The following is a 27,633-nucleotide window of genomic DNA, read 5'->3' on the forward strand; positions in this document are numbered from 1 at the left end:
TTGTCTCATTTTCTCGAAGTTGTATCAAGAGAATCTCAGGAACCCTCCAGAGAAAACCAGACCGCCCCCCTGCCCAAGTGATCTTTCATTTTGTCAAGCCCAGAGTCCTCAGCTCCGCCCTTCCCCTGCCCTGCTCAATGCTCTCACTCACTGTGAAGAAGTCATTGCTGTCACATGAGATCCCCGAGTCCTTGGGTGCCCTCCCTCCTGACAGCCAGGGAAGGATCTTGAGCCGGGCCTGGGGTGCTGGGCAGTGTGGTTCTGCAGTGTATTAGCTCTGTCCTTCTCCATCCCACTGAGGGCAGCAGAGAAATGCCTGGCCCTTGGAATCCCTTTCCATCAGTGCCTTAAATTCTACTTACATAGATAATTCAATTCTTAAAAAAATAGATACTCTTCAGAAAATATTATTGTTTATTTCCAGGGTTTCTGTTAGGAGATCTGTGTTCTGTATTTTTTTTAATTATTCTTTAAAAATTAACCCTCTATATAGGGACAGACTGGGAAGGAATATCTAAATGAATATCAGTGTTTCTGTCTGGCTGGTGAGAGATGGTGATTCGTGCCATTTTCTTTGTAATAGTAATAGCAAAATTTATCAAGCACGTACTGTATGCCGGGTGCTATGGAAAGCCCTACAGTGAGCATGTGCTTCTTTTAAAAGGAGGAAAAGAGGTTTTGTGTTTAAATGAACCGATCTGGTCTCACCAGCGCAAAAATGCGTAGGAAGAAAATACGCTTCGAAGACAGTCATGCCCAAAAGGAAATAGGAGAACGATGAAGTATTTTTGTTATACGATTCTGGATTTTCCACAGTCAGTTCAGCATCTCCCACCTAAGTAAACAAAAAAGTAAAACTCAGAAAGCAGAAGAGAAAATCCTGCTACCGGAACCATCAGTAAGAAGAATTCCTGGCACCTACCAGTTTTTTTGTTTTTTTGGTTTGTTGCTGTTGTGGTTTTTTGGGTTTTTTTGTTTTTTTGGTTTTTTTTTGAGAACATCTGTGTTCCAGGAACTTACCTAGAGCATTTTGTTTTGGTGCACTCACGCATTTGACCCTCAAAGGCCCCCAAGAGGGGAGGGGTTGTTGTCAGCCCACATGACCACCTGTTTACAGAGGTGGAAACTGAGGTGCAGGGAGCGTTTATACTGCGATCGCAGACCCAGATGGCAGCAGAGGCCAGCACCGTCCCTGTCCTTCCTGTAGGACAGACCCACCCTAGTCACTTTCCACGCAGGGTCATGCAGGATTTCTGAGAGTGCTGAGCAGGGCAGGGGAAGGGCGGAGCTGAGGGCTCTGGGCTTGACAAAATGAAAGATCACTTCAGGGGAAGTCTGTGGTTTTTCTCTGGAGGGTTGCTGAGATTCCCCTGATACGCTTTGAGAAAATGAGTAGCTGTCTGTATATAGGTACTTACATTACAGATACTTATGTATCTGAAAAATGTTAACAGTCCTGTCTTTGTGCAGAAAACATATTCCAGTTTAACAAATGGTTGTGAAACAAGCATCCACGTAGCCTGTAAAGAGATTGGACACAAAACCAGCACCCCAGAACCACCCCCACCCCCACACTCTTACTGTCCTCCCTCCCCCCACGCCCTGTCTCCTTCTGGATCATAATTCCCTCCCTCCCCCCCAACCCCGCAGCTGCAGCCACTGTCCTGACTTCCATCCTGTCCATTTCCCTGTTTTTCTTTATCCTCTGACCACCGAGTTATATATCACTAAATAGTTAATTTTGCAGCTTTGAATTCTGTAGAGGTAGAATCGCACCAGTATGCATTCTCACCTGCGTTCGTTTGCTTGGCATTGTATCTTTGAAGGTTCATCCTTGTTCTTGATGATGTGTTTTCTTTGCTTGTAGAGTGATTTCAGAGTATGGGTAGTTGGTTTCTCTGTTCTACTATTGATGGGCGTTGGGTTGTCTCCAGTTCCTTACGAGCCTTCTTGGATGTGTCTCCCGATACCTGTCAGACTTTCTGTAGGGTATTTACCTAGGAGTTGGAATTATGGGTCATTGGGTGAGTTTATCTTCAGTTTTCCAGATACTGTCAAAGTTTTGCCAAAGGGGTTATCCAGTTTACACTCCTACCAGCAGCGAGCAAGACTCCCACATGCCCCACAGCCTTGCCAACAGTTGGTATGATCAGAGCTCTTTAACCAGCTGAAAAGGGAAGGACATTTTATTGTAATGCACATGTCCCTGAATTCTCATGAGGTCCAATATCTTGTCCTAAGGCCATAGTTCATTTGAACTCCCTCTTTTGCGAACTACCTATTAAGATTTCCTTTCAGCTAGTTTGTCTTTTTTTCATCAATTTCTAGCAGTTTTTATATAGTCTAAACATGAGCTCTCTTGATTGTGTTTTTTTAGGAATGTACGTTACACATATATTTTCCCACATTTTCACTTTGTCGGTGGGCTCTTTAGGTGAATATGATGAATGACCTTCTTAATTTTAATGTAGACCAATTTACCAGGCTTATAATGACTAGTGCTTTCTTTGTTTGGTTTAAGAAATCTTTCCCTACCCCCGACATCATGACAGTGCTTTTGTCATCTTTCAGAAGCTTTATTGTGTTGGTTTTCACACAGGTCTCTGATCTACTGGGAATTGATTTTTGCATGTCCTGTGAGGCTGGCTTTTTTTTCCCCCCACTGTAATTTCAAGTTGCCTCAGCACTGTTTATGGAAAAGATCATCCTTTTCTTTCCCTTGCTGCTTTTTTGTATGCAACTTTGCCATGAATCAGGTGTCCACGTAAGTGTGGCTCTGTTTCTGGGCTTGCTCTTCTGCTTGATTGGTATATTTGTTGTTTCTTAAGCCAGAAATGCACTGTCTTCATCATTACAGCTTAAAGAAAAAAAAAAAAAAAAAGTCCTGCTATTCAGTAGGACAAGTCTTGATAATTCTTCTTCAAAGGTATCTAGGCTGCTCTTGGCCCTCCACATTTCTATAAACAAATTAGAATCAGTGTGTCACGTTACACAAACACAAAAAATGTTGTAGTACTTTTATTAATTATCATATGTCAGCATAATAAAGTTGACTAATGCTTCCTGGGCCAGCAGATTCTAAATTGAAGTCTCCATTTGGATTTTCCAAATTCTTCGGGGTCTGTGCATCTGGCCCGACCCTTTCTGTCCCTTGAGTCCCTGTGGCTCATGGGATCTCGGAGGAGGCACTTGAATGGGAGGGTCCCAGTGCTGAGAGAGACAGGTGCAGAGAGCACTGTCCAGGGAAGTAGCAGGTTGAGGGGGATGAGCTTGGGCACAGCCACTCCCTCTTTTTATGGCAATGCTGAACTAGTGTTCGCTTTCCTGCACCCTTTCAATAGCCGGTGAACTAACTTTTCGTTATGCTGGACCAAACTAGGAATGGAAAGAAGAATCAAACACCTTCTCTGTCTCATAGAGCTTGGACTCTCCTCCAGCTTCTCTGTGACTGTGCCCCAGTCAACACCAGCACTGAAAAATGTCCCACAAAAAGTGCTCCGTGGTCAAGTCATTAACAAACGACTTCATGCAATGTCCTGTTCTTAGTCACATGGATATTCATGGTTGGGAGATCTGAGAATTGACTCAAATTTGATTAGCAATTACATTAATTTCCTATTGCTGCCATAATGAGTTGCCACAAACTTAGTGGCCTAAAATAACACAAGTTTATGATCTTATGGTTCTAGAGGTCAGAAGCCCACAGTGGGTTTCACTGAGCTCAAATCAAGGTGTCAGCAGGGCTGTTGTCCTCTGGAGGATCCTCTCTGGAAGGGGGGTTTCACTGAGCTCAAATCAAGGTGTCAGCAGGGCTGTTGTCCTCTGGAGGATCCTCTCTGGAAGGGGGAATCCATTTTCTTGCCTTTTCCACCTTCAAGAGGTGGTCCTCGTTCCTGGGCTCATGACCTCATCCTCCATCGTCAAAGCCAGCAGTGGCGGGTTGCCTCCTTCTCAGGAGGCCAGGTCTCTGGTCGAGTCATCTTGCCTCCTTCTCTGACTCTGACTCTTATTATTTCTCCTTCCACATTTACAGGAATCTTGTTGATTGGGTCCTTGGGGATAATCAGTATAATCTCTTTAAGTCAACTGATCAGCCACCCTAATTCCATATTAGCTTTAATTCTCTTTTGTCATTTAAGCTTCAGGCGCAGGTTCTAGGGATTAGGACAGGCACATCTTTGGGGGCCATTAGTCTGCCTCCCACGCAGCGGCCCCAGCTCAGTAGCCCAGCTGACCCGGTGCGGGGCATTCCATCGAGGACTCGGTGTCACGTGAGGTCTCTGTAGCCCTGCGCCATTGCGCACTCTCCTCTTTGGCAGTACTCCTGACTACGGCATGGTAGGTTGGTTTGTTTATGGCCCTTCTTCCGTAACACAAACTCCACAGAAAAGCAGGGATTTTGTCTGTTTTGTTCACTGCTGTGTCTCAGCGGCTTGCACAGTGCCTGCCCCCTAGTAGTTGCCATTATGTATTTTGAGTGACTAAGAATGGTTGAAAGTCTCTCCAGTCGGGCAGCAAGTTGCTGCTGCTTTCTTTCTTTTTTTAAATTTATTATTTTATTATTATCAAGAGAGACAGAGAATGAGTTGGGGGAGGGGCAGAGGGAGAAGCAGGCTCCCAGCTGAGCAGGGAGCCGGACGTGAGGCTTGATCCCAGGACCCCGAGATCACGACCTGAGCCGAACTCAAGAGTCAGACACTCAACCCACTGAGCCACGCAGGCTCCCCATGCCCTTCGTATCTTAATTATATTTTTCACAGAGCCCTGAGTCTAAAAGAAATATATAGCAGTTTTGTTTATCAAGCAGTTAGGTTCAAACTACGTAATAAATGTCTGATAAAATAATGCACATGAATTAAAAAAATAATTTTTAGTATTGACTGTTTCCTGTGTCTCAACTTCTCCTCAGCCACCTCGCCCCCCCCTCCCATGTTCGTGAATCTGGCAGGCAGCAGGGGGCAGCACGGAACCACAAAGCACATCCTCTCCTGTCCTGGAGGCACTCCACTGTCCAACACCCAGATTGCAGATTTTAGTGCTGGCCAATCTTTTTCCTGTCTGTTTGGGCAGAACATGTGGGGTGGTTTCATTAAACAAGAATAAATTCACAGCCTAGGAGGATGAATCGAAAGGAGAGCAAGGAAGTGCATTCAAAAGTATGTTTCTGTAAGACCGTGGCCTGCCTCATACCCTCGCAGGAAAACAACTTCCCCTAAAAACCCTGGGTTATGCTCTGCATGCTGCTTTATTCGAGTTGTTATCCTAAGATACTGCTGAGGTGGAAAAAGGGTGTTTCTTGATGCGTGAAGACCCCCTTCCCACATCTCTACTGGATTGTTCCTTGGAAAAGATTCGAGAACTTGTTATTGCTAGAGGTTTCTTTAACATCACTCTGAGGAGGAGCTGCTTGGAAAATGCCCCCAGAGGGGCCCCTGGGTGGCTCAAGTGGTTGAGCATCCGACTCTCGGTTTCAGCTCAGGTCGTGATCTCATGGGTCATGAGATTGAGCCCTGCATCAGGCTCTGTGCTCAGCCGTGAGTCTGCTTGAGATTCTCTACCTCTGCCCCTCTCTCAAATAAAAGAAAAAAAATAAAATGCCACCAGAGATTTCAGCTGAGGGGGGGGGAAATGCCCTTCATACAAAGATACATGTGTTCCATATCTTTCATTGGTTTTTGGAATTGGGCCCTATCAGGTTTCTCTGCTCCTGGGGGAGAACTCCATCTTGTTAAAATGGAAAGCCACCATCCAGTGGCTGGGAAACCCTTGTCTTCTCCTCGAGGAACCGGAGTGGGAGGTGTTCTCGGCCGATGGGGAGGCCACGTTGGTGCGTGGCGTCTCCGCGGAGGGCCTGTGCCTGCCTGACCTGCCAGATTGGACGGCTGGCCTGTGGGGGCCCTGTGGGGACCCCGCAAGCCGAGCTTGAGGGACGCGCCTTCTTCCATGTGACAACTTGTACAAGGGCAGGAGGCCCAGGACCTGGGGTCCCCAGCTGTTCCAGGATGTCTAGCCTGTCCACACACTGTCTGCTGCCCCCGGGTTGGGGAGGAAGTAACAGGACGATCTCCACAACCTCTTCAGCAAGCGCATCAGTTGTCTCTTCCAAGGACACTAACAGCTTCGTCCTTTGACCTATTAAGTATTAGGTATAATTTGCATTACGTAATCTGCAGGCCATGCATCAGTGATGATTATGCTGATTGGGGGTTTTATCTAATTGGCATGAAAGAAGGCATATTATCATGAGTGGTGTGGGTTCCGGGCGGGGTATGGGGGGGCTGGTTAGAGCGGCTGCTGAATATCAACAAGGAGTCAGCAGGGTAGTTGCAGCACCGGTGGCGGGAGAATTGTGGTCCTGTACCGTCTGTCCTGTCATCTGGTACCGCCTGAGCAGATACGTTGCTTGCTCAGCCATCTTTAGAGTACCTGTGGTTGACCAGGGGCTCACCTCAGCCTGCAGCCTGGACAGGAGGACATGGCTGGCTTCACAGTTTTGCCCTGAAGCAGAAATCCCTCTAGGCTATGTTGGGCAGTGCTCTTGCCTTGGACACCGCTTGTCCATGCCCCCACCCCTGCCCCCTGGCTCTTCCTCGGCATCTCTTTCTGCTTCGCTTTCCGCCCAGGGAATGGGGCCAAGAGTAGCTCTGGTCCCTCACCCTGCCGTGCTAAGGACAGCCCCCCTAACTCTAGCCCATATCTGCAAGATCCCCATATTCTAGAATTTTCCAATACCCCCAACTTACTCAACTTCCTCTGTTTGGTTACCTTAATCTAAGTTGTGACAAACTGGAGTCCGTGTATTCATAAAATGGATATTGCTCTGCTCAAGATTCTTAGAAACAAGAATAACTGTGAGATTGGGGGTCTCTGGCCAGCTATGGGAGCAGGTACTTTGAGACTCAAGAACTTCTAGATTGCTCCAAATCAAGAGTAGGATTTCACTGAGAGTGGAGTCGGCCCCATTTCCATGATATAAACCATCCTCCTTTCATTCCTCCCTTTATCAAACAACATTCCTTATAAACCGTCCTCAATGCTTGCTTTGGGTCTGGGTTTCTGTCTCTAAATCTGGAAGATATGGCCGCCTTTGCCGAGTATTTATAAACCAGTTGAGTTCCTGTTCATAGTTTGTGTTTTCTCCCGACCTCCAAGTCAGTGAGCTCTGGAAGGCCAGGATTCTTAATTATTTGGCTCAATGCTGAATCTCCATTCCTGAGACTACTGCTTGGCACATAGAAGGAGCTCAATAAATATTGATTGACTGAATGAATATTTGAGTGGTTCCATGATGACATCATCGAGGGAAATCAGAATGAGTTAGTCTACACCTGTGACAGACAGACCAGAAGTACCCTCCGCCGAGCTCAAATTCCCTTTGTTTGAATTCATCCCCAGCCTTGCTCTTCATGTGCCCTCATGGATCCGTTAGCGCCCCTCTTTTGGGCTATCTGCTTGGGTTGGATCAACCCATATACCGCTTGTCCCCACAGGTAGCCAGCCTCTTGTAGGAAGGGCCACTTCTTCACTCCTGTTTTTATTCCCAGGGCCTTGAGAACTGTCCTTGCTCAGGGAACATTCTACCACACTGAAATTTAGTTAAATAGATATAGCCTGTGGGTTTCAGTTTGGGCTTGATACTTTTCCCAGAATGAATAAAAGGGTTTGTGCAAAGTCCCAGGTACTATATCCATCAGATGCTTAAGTTCATGCCTAGTACCATCTTCTCAAGTCCTGTGGAAAAGGTTGAGTCTTGAACAACTATTAAAACAATAGATAGCAACTCCAAAAAAAAAGGGGGGGGGAGATCTGCAAAATTCAAATTAATAAAACATCTACTAATTAAATGTTCTCAAAGCATACCATTATGTCAACTCCGTTTTTTGCTAAATTTAATGCTCGTAAACATTTCATTACATTTGAAAATAATTTGTGGCTTTGACTTTTTTCCCTTCACAACAATTCCTGAATTTGTACAACGAGTGCTGAGAAATCTTAGCCAACCATAAATTAAATGAATTACATAAAGCCAGATGTGAAAGAAAAATTATAAAAATCGTTTCAAAAATGTTTATGATAGAAACCATTTAATGACAGACGTGGGTGTGTTTTAATATGGTAGATATGGTGTGGGATGGAGTACTCTAAAAGGAAGTGCACTCAGGGCCCACAAATATTTCAGAGCAACCTCCAAAAAACTATAGAATTTCTGCATAACAGTGCTTCAGTACTAGCTTTCCCCCTCTAGGATTTTTTGACTAGTTCCTCTAATGTCATTTGTATAAACCAGGGATCTTTGACTCTTTTGCTCATTGAATGGCTTCTGCTTTTCTTTTTTTTTTTTTAATCTAATCTCTGTTTTATCTTCTTCTTTCAGGAATCCTTTTCACGATGCTGGTATTTGGACCAGCCTGTGGATTTATCCTAGGCTCTTTCTGTACCAAAATCTACGTGGATGCTGTCTTCATTGACACAAGTAAGGAGTATATCTCAACTTCTGACCGCCATCCCCGAGCGTGTCCTCCATCATAAGGGAGCCCTTCAGCCTTTGGGTTCTAAAACCCTCCTACTGAGGCGCAGCCTCAGTGCGTGGACCTCAAGCTGCTGGCCCACCAGAGATCAAAGGAAAGAGCATGAGTGTTGGCTCAGATGGCCTGGGATCCAGTGGTGTTCCACCAGTGCTTACCCGGAGGCTGAATAATCCCTGTAGTTGATTTTACTCCTCAAATCTGGATCTTTCTCATCTGTAAATTAAGGGTGACAATAATTCTATCTGCTTCGTGGGGCTACTATAAGAATTAAATGAGAGGGTAGATGTAGAGTGCCTGGCATTTTCTCATTGAATGTTAGTCCATTAACCTATGTGAGAACCCCACTTTCTAAGTGTGTTCTGGAAACGCAGATGTACAAATGGGGTCGATGAGACAGAGTATTTGAAACCCCCTCCTACAAGGCAGTGTTGTGGAGGCCTCTATGAAGAAACGTACCATACCACTTCAAGCAACACTTCTTGGTTCCTAGCAGGAAGAGCAAGTGTATTTCTCCAATGACTCTGGGCCCCCCAGACCCTAGGCACGCTTTGATCCACCAGTGGCCTGGTTAATATAGGCTAGGTTGTGCCATCGTCACACACAGTTCCCAAATCTTTAGTGATTTTATACAACCAAAGTTTCCTTCCTGGGCGTGCTGCGTATCCAGTGCAGGATGGCAGTGTTAGGGAGGGTGAGGCTTGGCTCCTCACGGTCACTCCAGGACGCAGGTCACAGAAGCTTCCTCTGACCCCGGCCTGCGCAGTTGCCAAGGCAGGAGACCAGTCCGTAGCAAGTTGCACGCTGGCTCTCGAAGCTTCTCCTCACGTTTCCGTGGCCAAAGCAAAAGTCGTGTGGTCTCTCAGACTTCTCTTGCTGTGCAACAAATTACCCCACATTTAGTGACTGAAAACAACACTGGGGTGTTGTTTCTTATATCACAGGTTATTTCTGTGGGTTTGGAGCCCAGGAGGAGCTTGGCTGGGTGGTTCCGATTCGGGGTCCCTCATGAGGTTGTAGTCAGGGTGCTGACATGGTGTCCACTCATCTCAAAGCTCAACCGCAGGAGATTCGACTCTAGGTTCACTCCCAAGGCTGTCAGCAGGCCTTGGAGGATCCGCTTTCAGTCTCATATCCCTGGGCCTCTCGACCAGGCTCCCTCACCAGGGCTTCCCTGGAGCGAACCACCCAAGAGAGGGTGAGAGAGAGCACCCGAGACAAGAGCCGTGGTCTGTTGATAACCTTGGCTCGGAAGGGACATACCATTGCTCTTCCGCTGCATCCTGGGTGTCGAAAGCAAGCCACCTGTTCCGGTCCGCACTCAGGGCGTGAATACCAGGGCGTGGGATTCCTGGAGACCATCTGAGACACTGCCCCCGGTATGTGGTCACAGGTCAGCTGTGAGCCCCAAACAGAATGCTCTGTTTCTATGTGCAGTTCAGTGAGCATAGAAGCCGTGTTTCCTTCCTCGCTGAGAACGGAGTGCGGGAAGCCATCCCAGCTTCTCCTCATACCAGTCTTTTCTCAGGATCAATAAGAGCTCAGTCCCTGGCTTCTCAATCCATCATCTCTTGACAGTGCTTAAATTTACTAATTCACCCCAAAGAAATAATGTGGTTTTAAATCCAATCAAGCCACTCTGTGATTCACTCCATTAATCCCACTGATATATTTACTTGTAGCTAATGATGTTACAAATCTGCAAGTGGCGGTGGGCGGGGGGGAAAAAAGAATCAAATGCAGCCTTGTTTACTTATTCTTTTAAAGTGCTGGCTCTGTTCAGGAGATGATTGGATGCTGCTGTCTTGTGGCAGTTGGTGACCCTTTGTACCCTACTCCTAATGAGCTGGACGAGGGGTGGCCTGGTCAGAGAAATATCACGTGGTGGGAGTCGGCTGCCATCTTGCTTGTATGGACAAAAACAAGCCAGCTTCCGCCACTGTGCCAAAGGCAGCACGAGACAGGAATCACAAAAGCAGGTAAGGGAAGGGGGTGCGCCCCCCGTGCAATGGGGAAGGCTGCTTGGAAGGAGAGGCCAGGTGGCCAGGCAGTATATATCCTGCCCCTCACTGTTTTCAGCAGTGGCCCCCTTGGATCAAGGCCTGTGTGTTACCAGAATCTCTGAGCCAAGAACCTCAGCTCATTCTCTTCCAACCCTTCCATTGTACAGACGAGGAAACAGGCCTAGAGAGGGACAGGGATGTACCCAGTCCAAGGGGCATATCTGTATAAAACCCAGGTCTCCTGAGCAAGCATGTGGGCATTTCCACTTCACAGTTCCCTCCACCATGCAACCTCCTGGGAATTAAATAGTATCTTTTCTCTGTGCCTGGTGGACAAGGGGCTCGAGGGGCTTAGCCAGTTCATTCGTGGTCCCCCATCGGTGTGCTGTTCCTTTGCCTCGGGCTATTCCCTCAGCCTGGAGTCCTGCCTGTGGTCCTGTCTGGTCTGCATCTTTCTTCACCCGTCGGGGCGCCTTGTGAAGCAACATCACCTGTGGTTCTAGGCTCCCTGGCAGTTTTGAAGCAGAAGGCAGGTGGGCACATTCCTGGTTCAGCTGGGCATCTTATGGCATCCCCCCGTACACACACACACACACACACACACACACACAAGCGAATATCAGAAGTCCCATCCAGTGTGTCTCTAAGAAAGGGAAGGATGCCTTGTGAGTCACCGTCTTTTTGTTTGCTTCCTTGCTGAAGGCCCAGGGAGGGCTGGTGCTGTTCTTTACCGGTAGAGGGCAGAAGAATGTAATTTATTCTATCAGAGAGCAAGACACAGAATTCAATAGCTGCCAGCAATTTTGATGATTTCTCATCTTGTGACTAAAACTTGTTCTGTCTGGAATGGATTCGGGCTGTATTTTGAGAAGAATTCTTTAGGGGTGACCCTCCTGTATTTTTTCTTCACCGGTGTAGATAGAGCCCCTCCTTAGGGTTGTCTGACCTAGGAGAGCATGTCCTGAATCCTGAATGGAAAGGGCCGGGCACACAGCGGAGAGCTGGGTAGGGGACTGGGGAGAGCCGTGATCTGGAACCTGAGGTGAGGCGGGAAAGGCAGAGCCCTTGTCATGGGGCAGATGGAGGAGGGAATGTGCCCTGCGCTGTGCAGCCTGGCCACAGCTGAGGACACAGGATTGAAGTGGGGAGACCAGTGAGGAAGGCTGGTTGCAGTCTGTGTGGGGGGAAGGCGGTCGGTTGTAGGAACAGGCCAGCTGTAGGGCGGACAGACCCCGCGGGCAGCTCCCCAGAAGGACTCTGCTGGCCTTGTTTAGACACTGGAATTCTGCCACGGCTACTCTCTCTTCATCTGTGTTTGATCCCTGTGAGGCTCCCTTGGCCCCTCTTCTTAAGGGGAGATGCCTCTTGTAACAGCCCGGGGAAGGAGTGATGGTGCAGCCAGAAGCGCTTTCGGAGAATATCTTCGTAAGACTGAAACCAGCTGAGAACAGAACCTATAAGAAAGGAGGACTTGGTAGCAGGAGTGTGCCCCAAAGCACTGAATCGACCAATCTTAACAGTGGGTTTATCAGAAGAAGAAGATTGATAACTGACCGCTTATTAAAGCTGTATGTAGATGGTCTCATCTGAACTTCAGGACATTCCCCTTGGAGGTTGGGTCCTTCTGTCCTCCCATTTACCAGCTGAGCTGTTCTCATGCAGCGATTACGAGTTCAGAGTTCTGGTGCTGGAATCAGTACCCCTTCCAAGCTTTGTGATCCTGGGGGCCTTTCTCCACAGGGTCTGTGCGTGGATGACATGAGTTAATCATGCCAAGTGCATAGCACGGCGCCTGGTGTGTAGTAGGCACATGGTCTGCGACAGGTTAACTCCTTTCCACAGCCAGTAGGATTCAAAGCCCAAGCCTCCGTCTGACTCCAAACCGGGCAGCTTGTGTCCCTGGAATTTTTCCAGGACTTTTTCCAGAAGGCTGCCCCCTTCCGTGGACAAAGGCCTTGCTGAGATGACCTAACCTCATCAGCCCATCCATACAGACTCATCCTCAGGCATGCACAACTGACCCCACTAGAGCTGCGTGGTGTTTGCCCCTGGAATAAGATGGGTCCGTATGTTTGCTTCCTGAAAAAGGTCAGCCAGCCGAGAGCTTCCTGCCCTAGGGCTAGCCGCGGGCTTCGTCAGAGTCCTTTATGTTAGACTAAATTAGCTCCATGGCCAGGATCCTGAACGTTCCATGCTGCCCTCTACCCTTAGCCCTTCCCTGTCTCCAGTTTCTAATTTGGTCTGTAACTTAATGATACTCTTGGAATGCTTGAGTCCCACAGCAAAAGTTTCACAAAATAAGTTAGATAGGTAAATGGACTGAAAAAAAAAAAAAAAAAAGCCCAGAGAGCCCATGGTACCACTTACACATTAGTGTGGCCTGGGAGTCACAAGTAAATGTCCCCAATTTGCTTTGATTGGCCCCTTCTTGCAGTCCTGGATACCCTCCTGGCTGGGTTGGTTCGGTTAGTTTTAAACTGGTTTGGCTCTGTTCCCAATCATTTTTTTCTTTCCTACCTATGATGGTAGCAGTCCTCAGAAATGGGAGAAAAATCTCAACCCCCTGTGTTTACATGACCTTAAACAGAAGAAGCAAACATTGCCAAAAGCTTGCTCAGCTTACCCAACAAAACCACAAAAACACTCCGAATGTTGGATTCCGAGACATGGCAGGGTTAGAAAAATGGATCTTGTAAAGCAGAAATCCTTCAAGCCTATACAGACAGCTCTGCAAAGGCAGGGTGGACTGTGCCCGTCTTATGGCAGCCAGACATCTCCATCATGGTGATGCTTAGCTCTACTTCCTCCACACCTGGAATGATGGGGCTGATGAGTGCCTGGTTGGTGTTAGCCAGCCCAGCAGAGTCCCCTGACTGAGGGGTGCCATGACTTTGTGAGTGTTGCTCCCTCAGCCTGGGATCCTGTCCCCACCCTGTTCTTCTCAATGTGTTTTTGTCCTTCATGGTTGCGGTTTGATTGACAGGTACATCTAAGTAAATGAGACACGCGGGTACTTCTCAGTTTTGTTCTGGGCATCTCACTGACCACAGTCTTCACGAGAAAGCTGAAACTGCAGTAATTTTTTAAGATCAAGATACTACCTAGAGCCATGTCAAAAGAAAAGTAACGAGGTTTTCACCCCGTTCCCCACCTGTACCTGAAAAACGCTTTCACGATTCCAAGCCTGCCCAGGAACGCTGTTCTTGAAGAGCATGACTTTTTATTTCCCAAGCCTTTGGTAGTAGTCAGGGTAGGCTCAGTTCTGCTGCAGTAGCAAATACCTCCAAAATCTTAGTTGCTGAGAATAATAACCAAAGGTTTGTTCCTTGCTTATACACACAGCGCAGGCCAGCAGTGACATTTTGTTCATCGTAGTCTCTCAGGGACCATCTTAGGAGGATTTCATGTGCTTCTGTGATCAGCCAGGGCAAAAGAGCATGACGAGTCAGGCACCAGCTCATACGTGGCTCTACACAGAAGTGACACATATCTGACCACTCACACTTCAGTGGCAGAGTTCTGTGGCGTGTGGCTATACCTAAGTTCATGGTGAGGGAGGGGGAATCCTTGTTCTCCGAAGAGGAGATCCAAATGAAGACATCAGTAACCTCTACCGCACCATTCTTTGCTGGCCAACATAGAGAACTTTCCCTCAACATCCCTAGAACTAGAACATACCTGCTGACAGTGATGATTGCCAGGCAGGTGGGGAGGGATTTTCACCATCACTAAGGTGCCTTAGAAAAGAAAACTTCTCAGCCTGGGTTCAAGAATTAGCCATCTTCTTGAAAAGTGCCAAAATCAGGACTAAAACTCCACCCCCAAGCCAACCCTGACCTGAAGGCAGCATGCTCCAAAGCTGAGTGGTTTCTCCTCAGAACATTATGTCTCTCCCTGCCACAGTGCTCTGGATGGTTGCAATGGAGAGGAGGAAAAAAAAAAATCGATACTTCCAAAATGGTCAAATGTGATTTTCCTGGATCTCTAAAATCCTGTCTCCCCTCCCCCTGCCCCCACCACACCTTGCTGCAGATCCCTCTCCCTCTCCTTGCTTGCACCACAGGCAGGCTTTGGTCTGACGCAGGTCATGTGTTCTTCCCTGTCTTACAAATTACGAGCCAACGTTGGCTTTCCACATGCAGGCACGTACCTATGGGGAGCGAGTTGACACGTTCACATAAACATCCATCTCCCCGCTGCAACCCCTCTCCCTGGGATGTTTCCTCACACGTAGAAGAGAGTCACTAACCTCCTAACTAAAATATGACTCTCTACGTGCTACTAATTTTGTTTCCCCAAACAACTGCCAGGATTTCTCTCTCTTTCTACAGGCTCACATCTGCCAGCTTTCAGTTCCCCCTTTATGCAGCCCATCGACAATGGAGATACCACAGCTCCCGTTTATGTCTTTTGTTTTCATTCATTGCTTGGCAGCAGGTGAAGAAACATAGTAACTGGAGAAAACATTCCTGCTCTGCTACCCGAGGCCATCTGACTTCCTTTTCTCTTCTCGTGTTTGCATAAAGATGCTTTCAAGATCACCTTGGGTTTGCTCATGCTTTTTTCAAGCTTTCCCATACTCAAAAAAAAAAAAAAAAAAAGTATATCTTGAAATCTGCATTCATGTAAATATATACCTACGAGTAGATAGAAGAGCTATCATGTACAAAGAGCCTATGTGTCAAGTGATGCTTGCTCGTTACCTCTCATCCTTGCATGCAGTCTCAGTGGATGTCACCTTTATTTTGCAAGTGATCAAAGTAAGGCTCAGAGAGGGTAAGTAGCTTGCCTAGCACCACATGCTACTAAGCAGCAGAGCCAGGATTCAACCCTCTGCCTGCCAAAGCTTATACTCTTTTCTTCTCTGACGTGCAGCTGTGCAGAAGCATCTGGTTCATTGTAGTGCCCTAGATATTGCTGTTGGGTGGATATCAATGCCTCCAGGAGAGAGACCACCGATGTTCCAAAGACCAGCGGCAAAGTTGGTGATCTTAGGCCCATTGCACAAAGCACAGGAGTTAATCATCCACCCAGGGAGCCCAGAACAAAGCCTAGACGGTCCAGAAGGGCAGTGTAGCAAAGTGATAAGGAGCCTGGCCCTTGGCATCTGAATGCCCGTCTTCCAGTCTTCAACTCTGTGAACTTGGGCAAGGTATCTACACTTTCCTTTTTTTTCAAAGATTTTATTTATTTGAGGGGGAGAGAGAGAATGAGCAGGGGAAGTGGCAAAGGCAGAGGGAGAAGCAGGCTCCCTGCTGAGCAAGGAGCCCAACACAGGACTCGATCCCAGGACCCTGGGATCATGACCTGGGCCGAAGGCAGATGCCTAACCGACTGAGCCACCCAGGCGCCCCAGTAGCTATATTTCCTAAGCCTTGATTTTTCTATCTATATAAGATTGGGATAATAAAAGACTCTACCTTGTAGGATTGTGGGGAGGGCTGACCAGAACAGTTAAGAATATACTCTGCATAATGCCCAGTGCAGAGTAAGCCCTCAGTGAATGATGGCTGGGCTCTTTATTAGTGGTAGCTGAAGAGTCTTCAGGGAGAACATTTTACAAATGGTGAAGTGCTGGTCTGGTGCCTGTGGTCATTTCTTTTCCCAAGCCTATCCATCCATCTGGTCCGGGGCTGTAGTCCTGTTAGTTCTTAGCTTATATGCCCTGCCCCCATGTCCAAGAATGTCCTTCTGTGGTCCAGAGGTACAGGATTATCATCAAGGAGACATTTCTAAGCAGCTAATCTGAGAGTGCTCTATGAAGGGCAGTTGTAGAAAAAGATTAAAAAAAAAAAAAAAATCTACCAAGGGGTAGGCTGTAGTTTATGTCTTCATGACTTCAGCTGGCAAATCAAAGAAATAATAGCACAAGACAGCCAAACCACATGCACGCTGCCTTTAAGCATTAAGTTGGCTGCAAAGCTTTCTAATAAAGGACTGCCCCAAACCACAGGCCACCACCAAGATTTGAATTAACCTACCCACTAGCAGTTTGGAAACAGGATCCTAGCCGTAAATATGAAGCTAACAGTGTTTAAATGCTCCAGCATATGCCAGGGACTATTCTGAGCACGTTATATCTGGTGTGGCTCATTTGATCCTCCCCCCAAACTCCCGAAGGTACTGTCACCATCCTCACGGTCCTACAGGTCAGTCAATGAGGCACAGAGAGTTCAGATTACTAGACTGGGGTCCCACAGTGAGAAGTGGCAGGATTTCACTCCAGGTATCCTGGCTCTTGACTTCATTCTGTGCCGTCCCTTACGATCTGTGAACCTGATTGGAGCCCGGGAGTGGGGTATTGAATGGGATCTCCAAGTAGCTGCTTTTTGAGGAGTGCAAGTGAGTAACCCCACAGTAAAAAATAGACCTTGTGGTTCATCAGCGCACCCAGTAAGCTCTACCGAGCCCATCGGTTCCAGCCTTAATTCCGAGGGTGTCTGGCTTCTCGCTGTTTTTGTTTAGACTGATACAAACACAGGGTAGACAAGAAAATTAAGGAGGGAAAGCAATCAGCCTTCGGCTTCGGGAGAAACAGGAGCACTGATGTGAACAAAAGGCTGCCTTTTGAAGCGTCCAGCCCCCCTCCTCCCTCCCCTGCTTCTCCCCCACCCTGAGGCTGTGTCCAGAGCCCTCCCCTGTCTGTGCACCTGACTCAGACCCTCAGCCATATCCTGGCCCGGCTGCATCCTCTCCTCCTGACTGCTCTTTCCCATTGCAGGTAACCTGGACATCACTCCGGACGACCCCCGCTGGATCGGAGCCTGGTGGGGCGGCTTTCTGCTCTGCGGTGCCTTACTCTTCTTCTCTTCCCTCTTGATGTTCGGGTTTCCACAGTCTCTGCCCCCACACTCAGACCCTGCCATGGAGAGCGAGCAAGCCATGCTCCCCGAAAGAGAATATGAGAGACCCAAGCCCAGCAACGGGGTCCTGAGGCACCCCCTGGAGCCCGACAGCAGCGCCTCCTGCTTCCAGCAGCTGAAAGGTAAAGGCGCCTCGAATGTGAGCGGCCAGAGCAACGGAGGGGGGCTCGTCTAGGCCGGTGGGGGAATGGGGGACACTCAGAGGTGGGTGCTGGGGGCTTGAGGTACAGCCACACTTGTTTTGCATTGTTTGCCTTCTCTGGCCCGATGCTTAATGTTAGCCCTGAGAAGGAAATGACCTGATGCTCAAAATAAAAGCAGAGTAGCTACCACTCAGCGAAGGGGCAGCAGACCAATTCCCCAGCAGAGACCCTGGTGCTTACCATAGCTCCTGATGCATAATAATAAGTAGACGTGTCTGTAGAAGGAAGGTTCTAGACATCGCATGGAGCCCTTGGACTCTTTTCGACCACCACGTACAAGTGCGTTGTAGCAGGAAAGGACTTGGGAAGCAGGGCTTCCTTTGCCTGATTCGGGCATTCTTCAAAAGCCACATCCAAAAGCGCATTTCCTTTGAATCGCTCTGTCCTTCCATCCTCTCTCCGCAAGACGTGTTTCTCCGGAAGGAAGTGTGAACTCCGTCTCAATAACAAAGTCCCCCTTGAGAAGGCGGCCAAGCTCTCCGGCCAAGTCGTTTTTAAAAGAAACCGAACGCATCTTTTCTGACAAAATGGAGTGATCCGGAATGAGAATGAGAAGCACGCCCCCCACCCTGGCCCCCAGGGTTGTTTCCACATTTGGCAAAGCGTCTTCAAGGCAAACAGTGCTAGTGCGGCCTCGAGCCACTGGGTGTCTGTCCCAGCCCCCTCCCCACTGCAAGGTCTATGCCATGCTCCTAAAGTCCCAGGGCCCCTCCTTTGGGTCCCCCGAAGAACCTGCTGGGTTTTTGAAGTGGGCAGTGGGAAGGCCGGGGTCGTCCTCCTCGGTGAGGCTGGGGCGGAGGAAGGTGGATGGTCACCTCTTGGCAGGATCTGGGTGCACCTGTAAGCGGTGCCAGGCTGCCATGGGCCAGTTGAGAAACTGGGTGAAGGTCGCTTCACCGAGCTTTTGTATGACGAGGAGCACTTCCTCCGGAGGAGCTCAGCACAGCCGCTGTGCTGCGGTCCCCACTCCACTCTTCGCTAGAACTGAGATCATTACCTTCTCCACGCTTCATTTCCATAAGTGTGCAGTTGTAATAGTGTTCCGAAGTCACAGTGGGGCCGTGAGAATTAAAGCACGGCCCACAGAAGACTCTCTGCTGATAGTGCCTGTTCGTCAGGGAGGGATCGGAAGAACTTTTGTGAATTTCCAGAAGAGACAATAATCTAAGGTCATGTCTGAACCCATGTTCCGCGATCGTTTCTAACAAGGTAGAAATTTGGAACTGTCCATGGAAGGTCTTAGAATCGTCTCTCCAAGTTCCAGAATGCATGGGTAGAAGAAGGCCACCCACTTTGTGTCCTTGGGGGTTGCCTTGGCTTGGACCCCCAGGAGTTTGTGCTTAATAGAAGAGCCCCCTCCCCCCCACACACACATCCAAACAGCCAGGCAGAGGGCAATGCTTACTGCTCTCCTAAAGCACAGGCAGCCGCACAAGGGCCCCAATAACCAGAACTGCAGGAGTAAATGGGGCTGGCCCAAGTGGGCCTTGTGGGGGACACCCTAGACCAGAGCAGTGGCAGCCTTTCTGGGTCTTTCTTTGTCCCAGGGTGATTGCAAGAGCTGCACCAGTAATCTCTTATCTTTCATCTCTGAGGATGTGAAGATGAAAAGATATAATCATGCCATCAGAGTACTCACCCCCAAGTGTAGGGACAGACCAGCAAGCCGGCAAAGGCAGCCCAACATAGAAGGGAGGTTATGGACGTATCGGAGACTGGCGGGGTGGGGTGGGGGGAGCCCACGTCTTGGGTCAGAGGCTGAGGGATGTCACATCTTCGGAATTCTTGGGTGAGGATTCAGTTGCTCGTTAACTCATTTGTTCAGCATGTACTGAGATCCTGCTAGGCTCTAGGGACACAGTGGTAACCCAGGCAGCTTATATCCGGAGCTTGTGTTGTAGCTGTGGGGGTTGGGGGGCCTACAACAGGCAGAACTGGAGCAATGGCAGAGTGAGTGCTGGACGTGCCGTGGCTGAGCTGACAAGTGCACACAGTTGGGTAGACAGGTCTGCGACTCGCTATAGGCCATAACGATCGTAAGTTGTGGCCTGTGTAGATACATGGGCTCTACTTCTAATAATTAATGATTTTTAATTAGAATTAGCAATTCCCAGAGGCAGTAGGTCTATTAATGGACCTAAAGAATGTCCCAGCAGGAAAGGAAGGCACAGTGTCTAGAAGAATCCCCAGGAGCCAGAATCCAGTGACGTGAGCTATTATGCTAATAAACATATTTTACATGGCCCAGCACATGAATTGGGGCGGGGGGCATGGTGGTTTACATCCTTCATTTTTCCACATGAGACCATGTTTTTGCCACGTGGACATGTCCACCAAAAGCACCATGCAGTGTCACCCGGTGCTCCCAAACTCTCCGGTTTGCTGCCTTGAAGGACCCCGTGGGTTCGAGGCAGTGTGCTGTACATTTGTGGGCACAGATAAGCTGAGCAGTGTTGTGTATGGAGGAATTCACATTGCTCTAAAAATATATATGTTGCAGTTTCTCATCTGTTTCATGTGAGTTTGCAAATGGGTTTCTTCTTTGGCCATCGGTCCGTGTCCCCTGCCATGCTCCACAGATGGGGGAGGGCCCTGAGAAGAGCTGGTGTTGTGTGCCAAGAGCGGCTGTTCCATCCACCTCCCGGCACCAAGACAGTCTGCCCCACTCCTGGGAGAGCAGTGGGGCGGTTCCGACCCAGCTCAGCCACTTCCTAAGCTTGCAGCCTTGGCCGTGTTGCTTAGTTCCCTTGGCTTTAACATATGCTGCCTGGTTAACATTACTACTTATTCCTGTTCACAGATGAGAAAACCAAGCTCTCATGATCTAGGACTTCAGGCTTGCTTTTCAGGGCGCAAAAACGAGTTCCCAAGCACTTCCCAAGCACCCTCCCACTGGGCCACTGGGTTTGAAGGTCTCCTTCCAACAAAGTTGGCCATCACTGAGTTTGCAACTCTTATAAGAAGAAGAGAGACAGAAAGCCCAGAGGGTTGTTCTCTAAGTGTAGAGAAGCTGTTACTTCTTGCACGGCCCAGAAGTCCCCATCTTGTAGTGACTGACACATAACTGTTTAACAAAGCAGGCAGCAGGCAAACAAATGCTTGGGTTTGTTAAACTCCAGTATCTTCCCGGGTGGGAGTCTGCAAACCCAAGACACATTTGTGCATCTTAGCTGTGTGCCACCAGATAGCTTTTTCTTTGTGCCCTGGCTCTAAAGCCTCTCTTCGCCAACCTTATTCTTCAAAACATTTTGCTGATTCATCTCTCGGGACACACCCCCCCCCCCCCAATCCTTCCTCTGTGTCTAGCACTGTGTCTTCTCCTCTCCATGCTGTCGCTGTGCAGGGGAGGACAGCACCCATGTGGCCTCCGGAACCTAGATGCTCAGAGTTTGCAGAACAGTTTGTAAAAGTCTAGACCCAGAGGAAGGAAGGAATTCGGGGGACTGTTAGAGACAAATGTACAGTATTATCACCAGCTAGTATGTTAAATCTCACATCCGTAGTTTGTGCTTTATTTGGAGATTGTCTCTGGTGTCACCTGCCCTAGATGGGCTTTGATGGTTGGGGTCCAGGGTGCTCCAGTAGCCATACTCTGTGTACCCTCCTCATCATGCTCTGTCTGGTTCCTTCAACCCATCAGGCACTCTCCTTTTTGTTCCTTTGTCGGCCTGAGACACCCTTCCTCTCTGGGTTCACTTCTGGGTTAGACTCGCCCCCCCCCCCCTTGCAAGGAGTCCCTCCCTACAGCCCCTGTGTGCCCAGTGTTGGATTAGCTGCATTTCCCTGTCATCTACACAGCCCCTGCAAAACACCTGTTACCCCACCACCTGGTGGCTTCTCAGCTTGTCTGCCTTGGCCCAAACCTTGTGGGTTCTCCGAGGACAAAGCTTTCATGCATCTTTTTGTTTCCACTGCACAGCACAGAGCCAGCACGTAGGTGGTGTTGGTTGAATGAACAAACAAGCAGGCAAATGAATATTTTCTTGCCAGCATGCATGCACACGTGCGTACACATACACACACTAGCAGTGAACGTCAGTTTTCCACACACTCTTGTATTTAATCTCCCCCCGCAACCCTATGAGGCATTGATACCGTGTTACAGATAAGTAAACTGGGGCTTAGAGATTGAAAGGAAAGGTGTTTGAACCCTGGCAAGGGCCCCAGAGCCTGTTTTCTTCACCACAGCATTATGCTACATCTTGGGGCCATAAATGAACTTTCTTAAAGGAGAAGTGGGATCAGCAGGTGCTCGCTGACTTCAGCAGAGTGTACTTAAATTCCAGCTGCTGGTTGCAACAGCACCGGTGTACCCTAAAACAGTGGGTCTTCTGGATGAGGCTACGGGCTAAATGGGAGGGAGGAACCCACTCCCTGCAAGCGTTGGCACGTCCTGGCCCTCTGATGGGCTCTCTAGCTGGGATGAGTGGAACTGTTCCAGAGGGTTAAAATCTGCAGGGAGGGCCCTGCCTTTGATCACTGAAAAGAGAAGAGCAGTCAAAGCTGAGCACTCTTGTCTCTGTGCACTTCACGCTGACTGCCAAGTGGCCTCTTCATGTCTCAGAAAAAGCTGCATCGGGTGATAGCAGGGCAGAGCCAAGCCAGTGGGGCTTGGTTGGAGCTTCAGGCTCAGTCTTAAGAACCACCCCCAACATGTGGAGGATGGTTGACGAGTTCCCAAGCCCTTGCGGGGACCTCCCACTGAGCCCCCACAGTCCAGCTGATGAGCGAGTGGTACTCATCTCCATGCCAACCACCCAACACAGAGCTTGGGGTTAAACTGCATTTCTGAGTTGTCACCGCTGTGGGGGATGCAGCTGGGATGAGGCACCGCTCTCCGGACTCCGAATCCCGAGCCCTCTCCACCGCATGTCCCTCAGGGATTCACTGGACTGGTAATGAACTGACTGAGGAGGGAAAGGGGATTCAGCCTGGGGCCGACTGAACCAATACCCTTCCTGTGTTGGAGAAACAACCCCTCTCTCTCTTTCTCTTGCTCCCTTTCCATGGGAGGAAACGCAGTGCCCAGTTCCAGAGGACCTTCACTTGCAGGGGAGGTGAAATCTGCCTGGGTGGTTACCCTGTCCACCCTCCTCCCCTCCTGCTTGCTTCATGCCATCCGTCCCTGGGTTCTGTGGATTTTACCACCTGAATCTCTCTCCAGTCCCCTCTGGCATCTCCTGCACTCCAGTCTGCCCTCACCCCGCCGGTCTGTTTGCCCATGATGATGGTGTCAGAGCACATCTGATCCTGGGGCCGCCCCCTGCTTAAAGGGACAGAGGTGGAGCCTTCACAGGGCCTCCCAGGGGTGCTACTCTGCCCCTCCAGCATCTTCTCACACCTTGCCACCCTGGCCCTCCACGTCAGCCTCACCTCCCCAGCTTCCTTCTAGCCCCTGGGTTCCCCAGGCTCCCTTGCTCCCAGGACTTTGCACTTGCTGTTCCCTCAGCTGGAATTCTGATCCCATCATCAGGCATCAGCTCGCAAACATGTCCCTAGGGACATTTCTCTGCCCGCCCCCCCCCCCAAGGTGTTTCTGTCTGTGTCACAGTCATGATGTTATCATCATGTGAGTGATGATTCCCTGACTCCCTCCGTGAGCTCCGCTCAGGCAGGGACTGCCTCTGTTTGCACTCCGGGACGTATATAAGGGATGCACAGATCACTAGACGCGCCCTGCCAAGCACAGTTTGCTGCTTTCCTTCAAGCTGTCCTCACCCCCAACCCCCTCCCAGAGTTTTGGCCTGGGTCTGACCCGTCCGTGGACATGGGTTCTGCAGGAGCTCCAGCTACACTGAGTGCCACGGCTAGCCCCCAGGTGACCCGCCTGTGTGCGGAGGGGCTGCTGGCCCAGTTGCTCAGGCTGACTTGTAACTAGTGACTCTGGGCTCTGCGAGTCCCCTGGCAGGTGTTTGGGTCTGGGACAGGGTGCACACTCGTCCCCACTGTTTTTCCTCTGGGAACCTGGCTCGTGCCTCTGGCTTCTACAGCTTTGCCAGACCTCCTCTAGCCTCTGCCAGCTAGCAGTCCACTCTGCCACATTTTCCTTAATGATGGGCCTGTGCCTTTCAGCATCATGTTATCGTGAGGAGCCTGGCGATCTGAGAGCCCTCGTTCTGCAGGCTCGATGGCTGAGTGTTTTTTATCACGCCATTTGTCTTCAGAACTGTGCTCTCCCCATGTGTGGGTTCCCCGTTAAAATCTTCTTTCCCTGTTAAAACCATCCACCCTCCCAAATGCTTGGAACCCTGTGCCAGGCTGTGGGGTTCATATGCTGCCGTGCCGCAGGAGTCATGTGTGTTAGTCCCCAGGACCAGTCTGGCCACTGGCATGTTCTTACCAGCGTTGGAGAACGATGTGCTGGGGCGTTATGTCTGTGAATAGACCACAAGTGATTTCAGCAAAGCACCTGGGGACACAGGGGAGGGCCCCTCGCCCAATGCATGGCACATCGTGGATACCCCAGGAGTGTTGTTTGGATGAACAAAGGAAGGAAACAACTAGAGGACAGCATTTCCCTATGGGGGTTCCTTGGAACAGGAGTCCTTGGAGATGCTCAGGGAAAAACAAATCAGTGGGGGGAGGGAGGAAGGGTCACATAGCCAAATAAGCTTGAGGAAATGTCTCTATACTGTGTGACCCTCTTGGAGACCTGGATGGTATATTAGAGTATTAAAAGCCCTTGGAAGGCCAGCTCCATGGAAAGTTGGCTGGCGTTGTTTTACTCCATGTGATCCCAGAACTTTCTTGCTCATGTGAACCCTTCCAGCATTTAGGAATTGTTGCTAGAATGCAGGATAGAAGGTGGTGAGGGTCGGTTCAGAGGGATGTACTGAGTCCACAGGGAGGCCTTGAAGACAGGTTCTTGAAGCATGTAGCATTTCAACCCCATCTGGAAGGATGAGCAGGATCCCCACGGATGGAGGGAGGAGAAGGGCTTCCGGGCTGGGGGGCAGGTGTGGCCAGAGGCAGGGGACAGAAATGCCCACGGTGTAGGTGGGAGAGAGACGTCTGGTTTGGGGGAACAGGATTTAGAAAATTTCATGGCAGAAGGCTGGCTGGTATCCGTGCCTGCACCCAGCAGAGTTCCTGGCACTTGAGGCCACCTGATAAGACTTTGGTAAAATTATGAATGAATTACGGAGGGCTTTTGCATTGCTCTTCTAAAGTGTGTGGACTTTGTGAGTCATTGTTTTCCAACTAGGGTTTTGAGTCAGCATCACCCAGGAGGTTTCTTGAAACACACCCACACTTGGGTCACACCCCTGAAGACTCTGATTCCATGAGTCTAGCGGGGAAGAGGGAGGTGGTCCAGGCACCTGGATGTCTTTAAAGTTCCGAGGCGATTCTAAGTGAACCCCTAGTTGAAAATATGAGAGGGGGTGGGAGTCCTTCAGGGGGTTTCCGTCAAAGCTGTTTCTGCAACAGTTGCCCATAAGATAAAATGTGGAGAGGAGACCCACTCACGAAATAAGCTTAGGACAGTCTGTGATGTGGCCCATTTGGAGGGCCGTAAATGACATTAGTGCCTTAAAGGCTCTGAGAAGATCTGTAAACCCAGCCCTCCAGGAGGATAGCACTAGGGAGTCTAGGCTTCGAGAAGGGCATTTGTGTCAGCTTGGGTGCTGAAATTCACCATTTCTTTTCTAAGCACTGCTTTTTGTCTTTCCAGCAGTGCGTTCTCCTACAGGTAGAGTTTTCGTGAATGCTAAATGCAGTCAGCCCTGCCACCACTGAGGTGGCATGTCATGCTCCCAGACAAGGTTCCTAGGGGCTGGCTTGAGGTTACAAAAGTGGCATTCTGCTTATGAGGAGCTGTCTTTCTTTAGTCCTTTTCTGCCTGCTACCTCTGGCATGGAAAGACGCAACAGTTGGATCTGAAAGAGAGCTTGCTGCTTCCCAGGCTCCTTTCTCTGTCTTGGCCAGCTGCAAGAGCTAGCTGTGCCTCGGGGGGTGTTTGGGCTCAAAGCAGCTAATGGGACCCCACACTAGTTTTTTTTTTTTTTTTTCTCTCGGGCCTTCTTGGCAGTTTTGTAAGGAGCTGGGGATTTTAAAAAAGGATCAATAGATCTGGCTGGCTCGGGGTTCCCCTGGCTGATCCACACCCATCTGACACTTGGCTTTCAGTGTAAATGCTCGTTTCCTGTGCTGATGGCTTCTGGTTTGTTCACTCAAACCATGACCTTCTCCATACGAGAGACATGTCACTTTCAGCCTGTTCCCAAAGACTTGTCTCACAGCTGGCAACGAGAGGGTGCCACTAAGCTCCCCTGGGCCCCTCAACAGCCCAGAACAGAGATTGGGGGACAGTCATATCTGCAGCAACAAGGTCGCAGGGAGCCCAAGGTGGCCGGGCTGGGGCCAGTGCACGGTAGGCACTCCCTTCCGGAAGCTTCCGACACCACAGGCTTCCCGTCCCGCCCAGGCTTTTCCCCACCGCTATCCAAGGGAACAATGTAGATACCTCCAGAATCAGCGATGGAAATGGCCATATTTGCTAATTATTCCCACTTGCATCGTGGCCCACGAGCCTGTGGAACGTGGCCCATGGGGCGATCACGAGCTGGTCCCTGTCTCCACAGTTAAGGTTTCTTAAGAGATTGTGACAGTTACCTTTAGGGACTGCAATTTGTTTATTGAATTTTTTAATCCCTCTTGCATTGATGAAGCATCTGCTCGCACCGGGCACCGTGCCCACATCTCTGCGTGCAGGTGGCTCCTCGCATGGGAGACACAGGAAGACCCAGGCGAGGGTGTCCGGGGACACGTAGGTGCAGTGATGACAGGCTGCACCCCGTACGGGGGGACCAGCCTGGTGGCTGCCAGACACTCGTGCCGCACCAGGAGACGTCATGTTTCCTAGGATTCACCCTGCCTTGGCTCTAATCTCGGGCCTCTGTGGTGATGTTTTTCCACATCTTTATTACTGCTTCCTCTTTCATCTGGTTTTGGTCGTGGCCCAAAGGCTGTTGTGTATCTCCCCGCCGCCCTGCTCCCTGCGCCTCTCTGCTCTCTTCTGCTCTTGAGTCCTGTGCACTGGGAATCACTTCATGATGACTTACCGTTCAGAAAGACACTTCTCCGTTGATTCAAGTCCCCGTCCAGAAACCTGAAGATTTAGAAGTGGGCTCCGAGGTGCAGGCAGACCTGGGTTTTGCATTCTGGGAGCGTGGTTTTTGCAGCCGTTCAAGGAACCTTTGGTTTCCTATGAGACAGTAAGACCGTCCCTGTTGTAACAGCTGCGGGAGTGACATGCGTGACCCTTAGCACGGGGCCCATCCGCTAAGCCGATGGCTGCCCAGCAAACATCGGTCACTGTTGTAATTACCAAGTGGTTGCACACACTGGCTACCTCTCCCCCTCTTGGGAGCATTAACCGTGGTGTATTGACAGCAATGTTATTAAAGAAAAAGAAGGTCAAGGCCAATTTCAGTAGAGAGCCTGAGGGCTGAAATATCTCAGAGTCAAGTGCAATACCATCGAGCCCCACAGTGAGCACTTCCCAGGGCACCTCCAGTTCCCAGGAGGGGGGAGCAACAAGGACGTGTGCCCCCGACCCCCTGACCTGTCCAGCCCGCTGCAGGAGGTCATCTCTGACCTTGGGAAGCCAGTGACTCCAGCGGCAGCTCCCAGGAGCTCCACTCACCTACCCAGTGTCCTCCCAGCTCTGCTTACTCACCATATCTGCTCACACACAGGCATTCTCAGAGCAGGTCTGACGTCCTCCCAGCTCGAGGGCTCGCTCCCTAATGTAGCCAACAAGTGCTTCTATTATATTAATTATCATCGTGCTCAACTTACCTGTGTGCCAGAATCACTGGGTCACCTGCTCTGCAGGCATGGGTCTCATTTAATCTTTGCAACAATCCATGGGATGGAGTGCTATGCTCCAGGTACAGACCTGCTCAGTCATGAAGGTAGAATTCAGGTCCCAGTGACCTGGCTCCTTGAACCAGGTCCTTATTTTACACAGCCTTGCTCAGTCACACTTTCTGCAGCACAGGACTCCTCCTCTGTGGGCTCTGCAAGCCTTTCTTTC

At 49.7% G+C, this 27,633-nt stretch overlaps 1 protein-coding gene across 3 annotated transcripts in view; it reads left to right on the plus strand.

Moving 5' to 3' along the window:
* The window catches only part of SLCO3A1 (solute carrier organic anion transporter family member 3A1), a 319,640-nt gene that overhangs the window by 235,208 nt on the left and 56,799 nt on the right, over positions 1 to 27,633 (plus strand). For all 3 annotated transcript variants that reach the window (XM_025893293.2, XM_025893295.2, XM_025893294.2), the window contains exons 3-4: positions 8,375 to 8,473; positions 17,250 to 17,513. In XM_025893293.2, coding sequence (XP_025749078.1) covers positions 8,375 to 8,473; positions 17,250 to 17,513 — 363 coding nt within the window. The remainder of the gene's footprint in view (positions 1 to 8,374; positions 8,474 to 17,249; positions 17,514 to 27,633) is intronic.

This window comes from Callorhinus ursinus, unplaced genomic scaffold (assembly GCF_003265705.2).
Source record: "Callorhinus ursinus isolate GAN/ISIS: 27379988/994484 unplaced genomic scaffold, GSC_fseal_2.0 scaffold45, whole genome shotgun sequence".
NCBI classification, from domain to species: domain Eukaryota; kingdom Metazoa; phylum Chordata; class Mammalia; order Carnivora; family Otariidae; genus Callorhinus; species Callorhinus ursinus.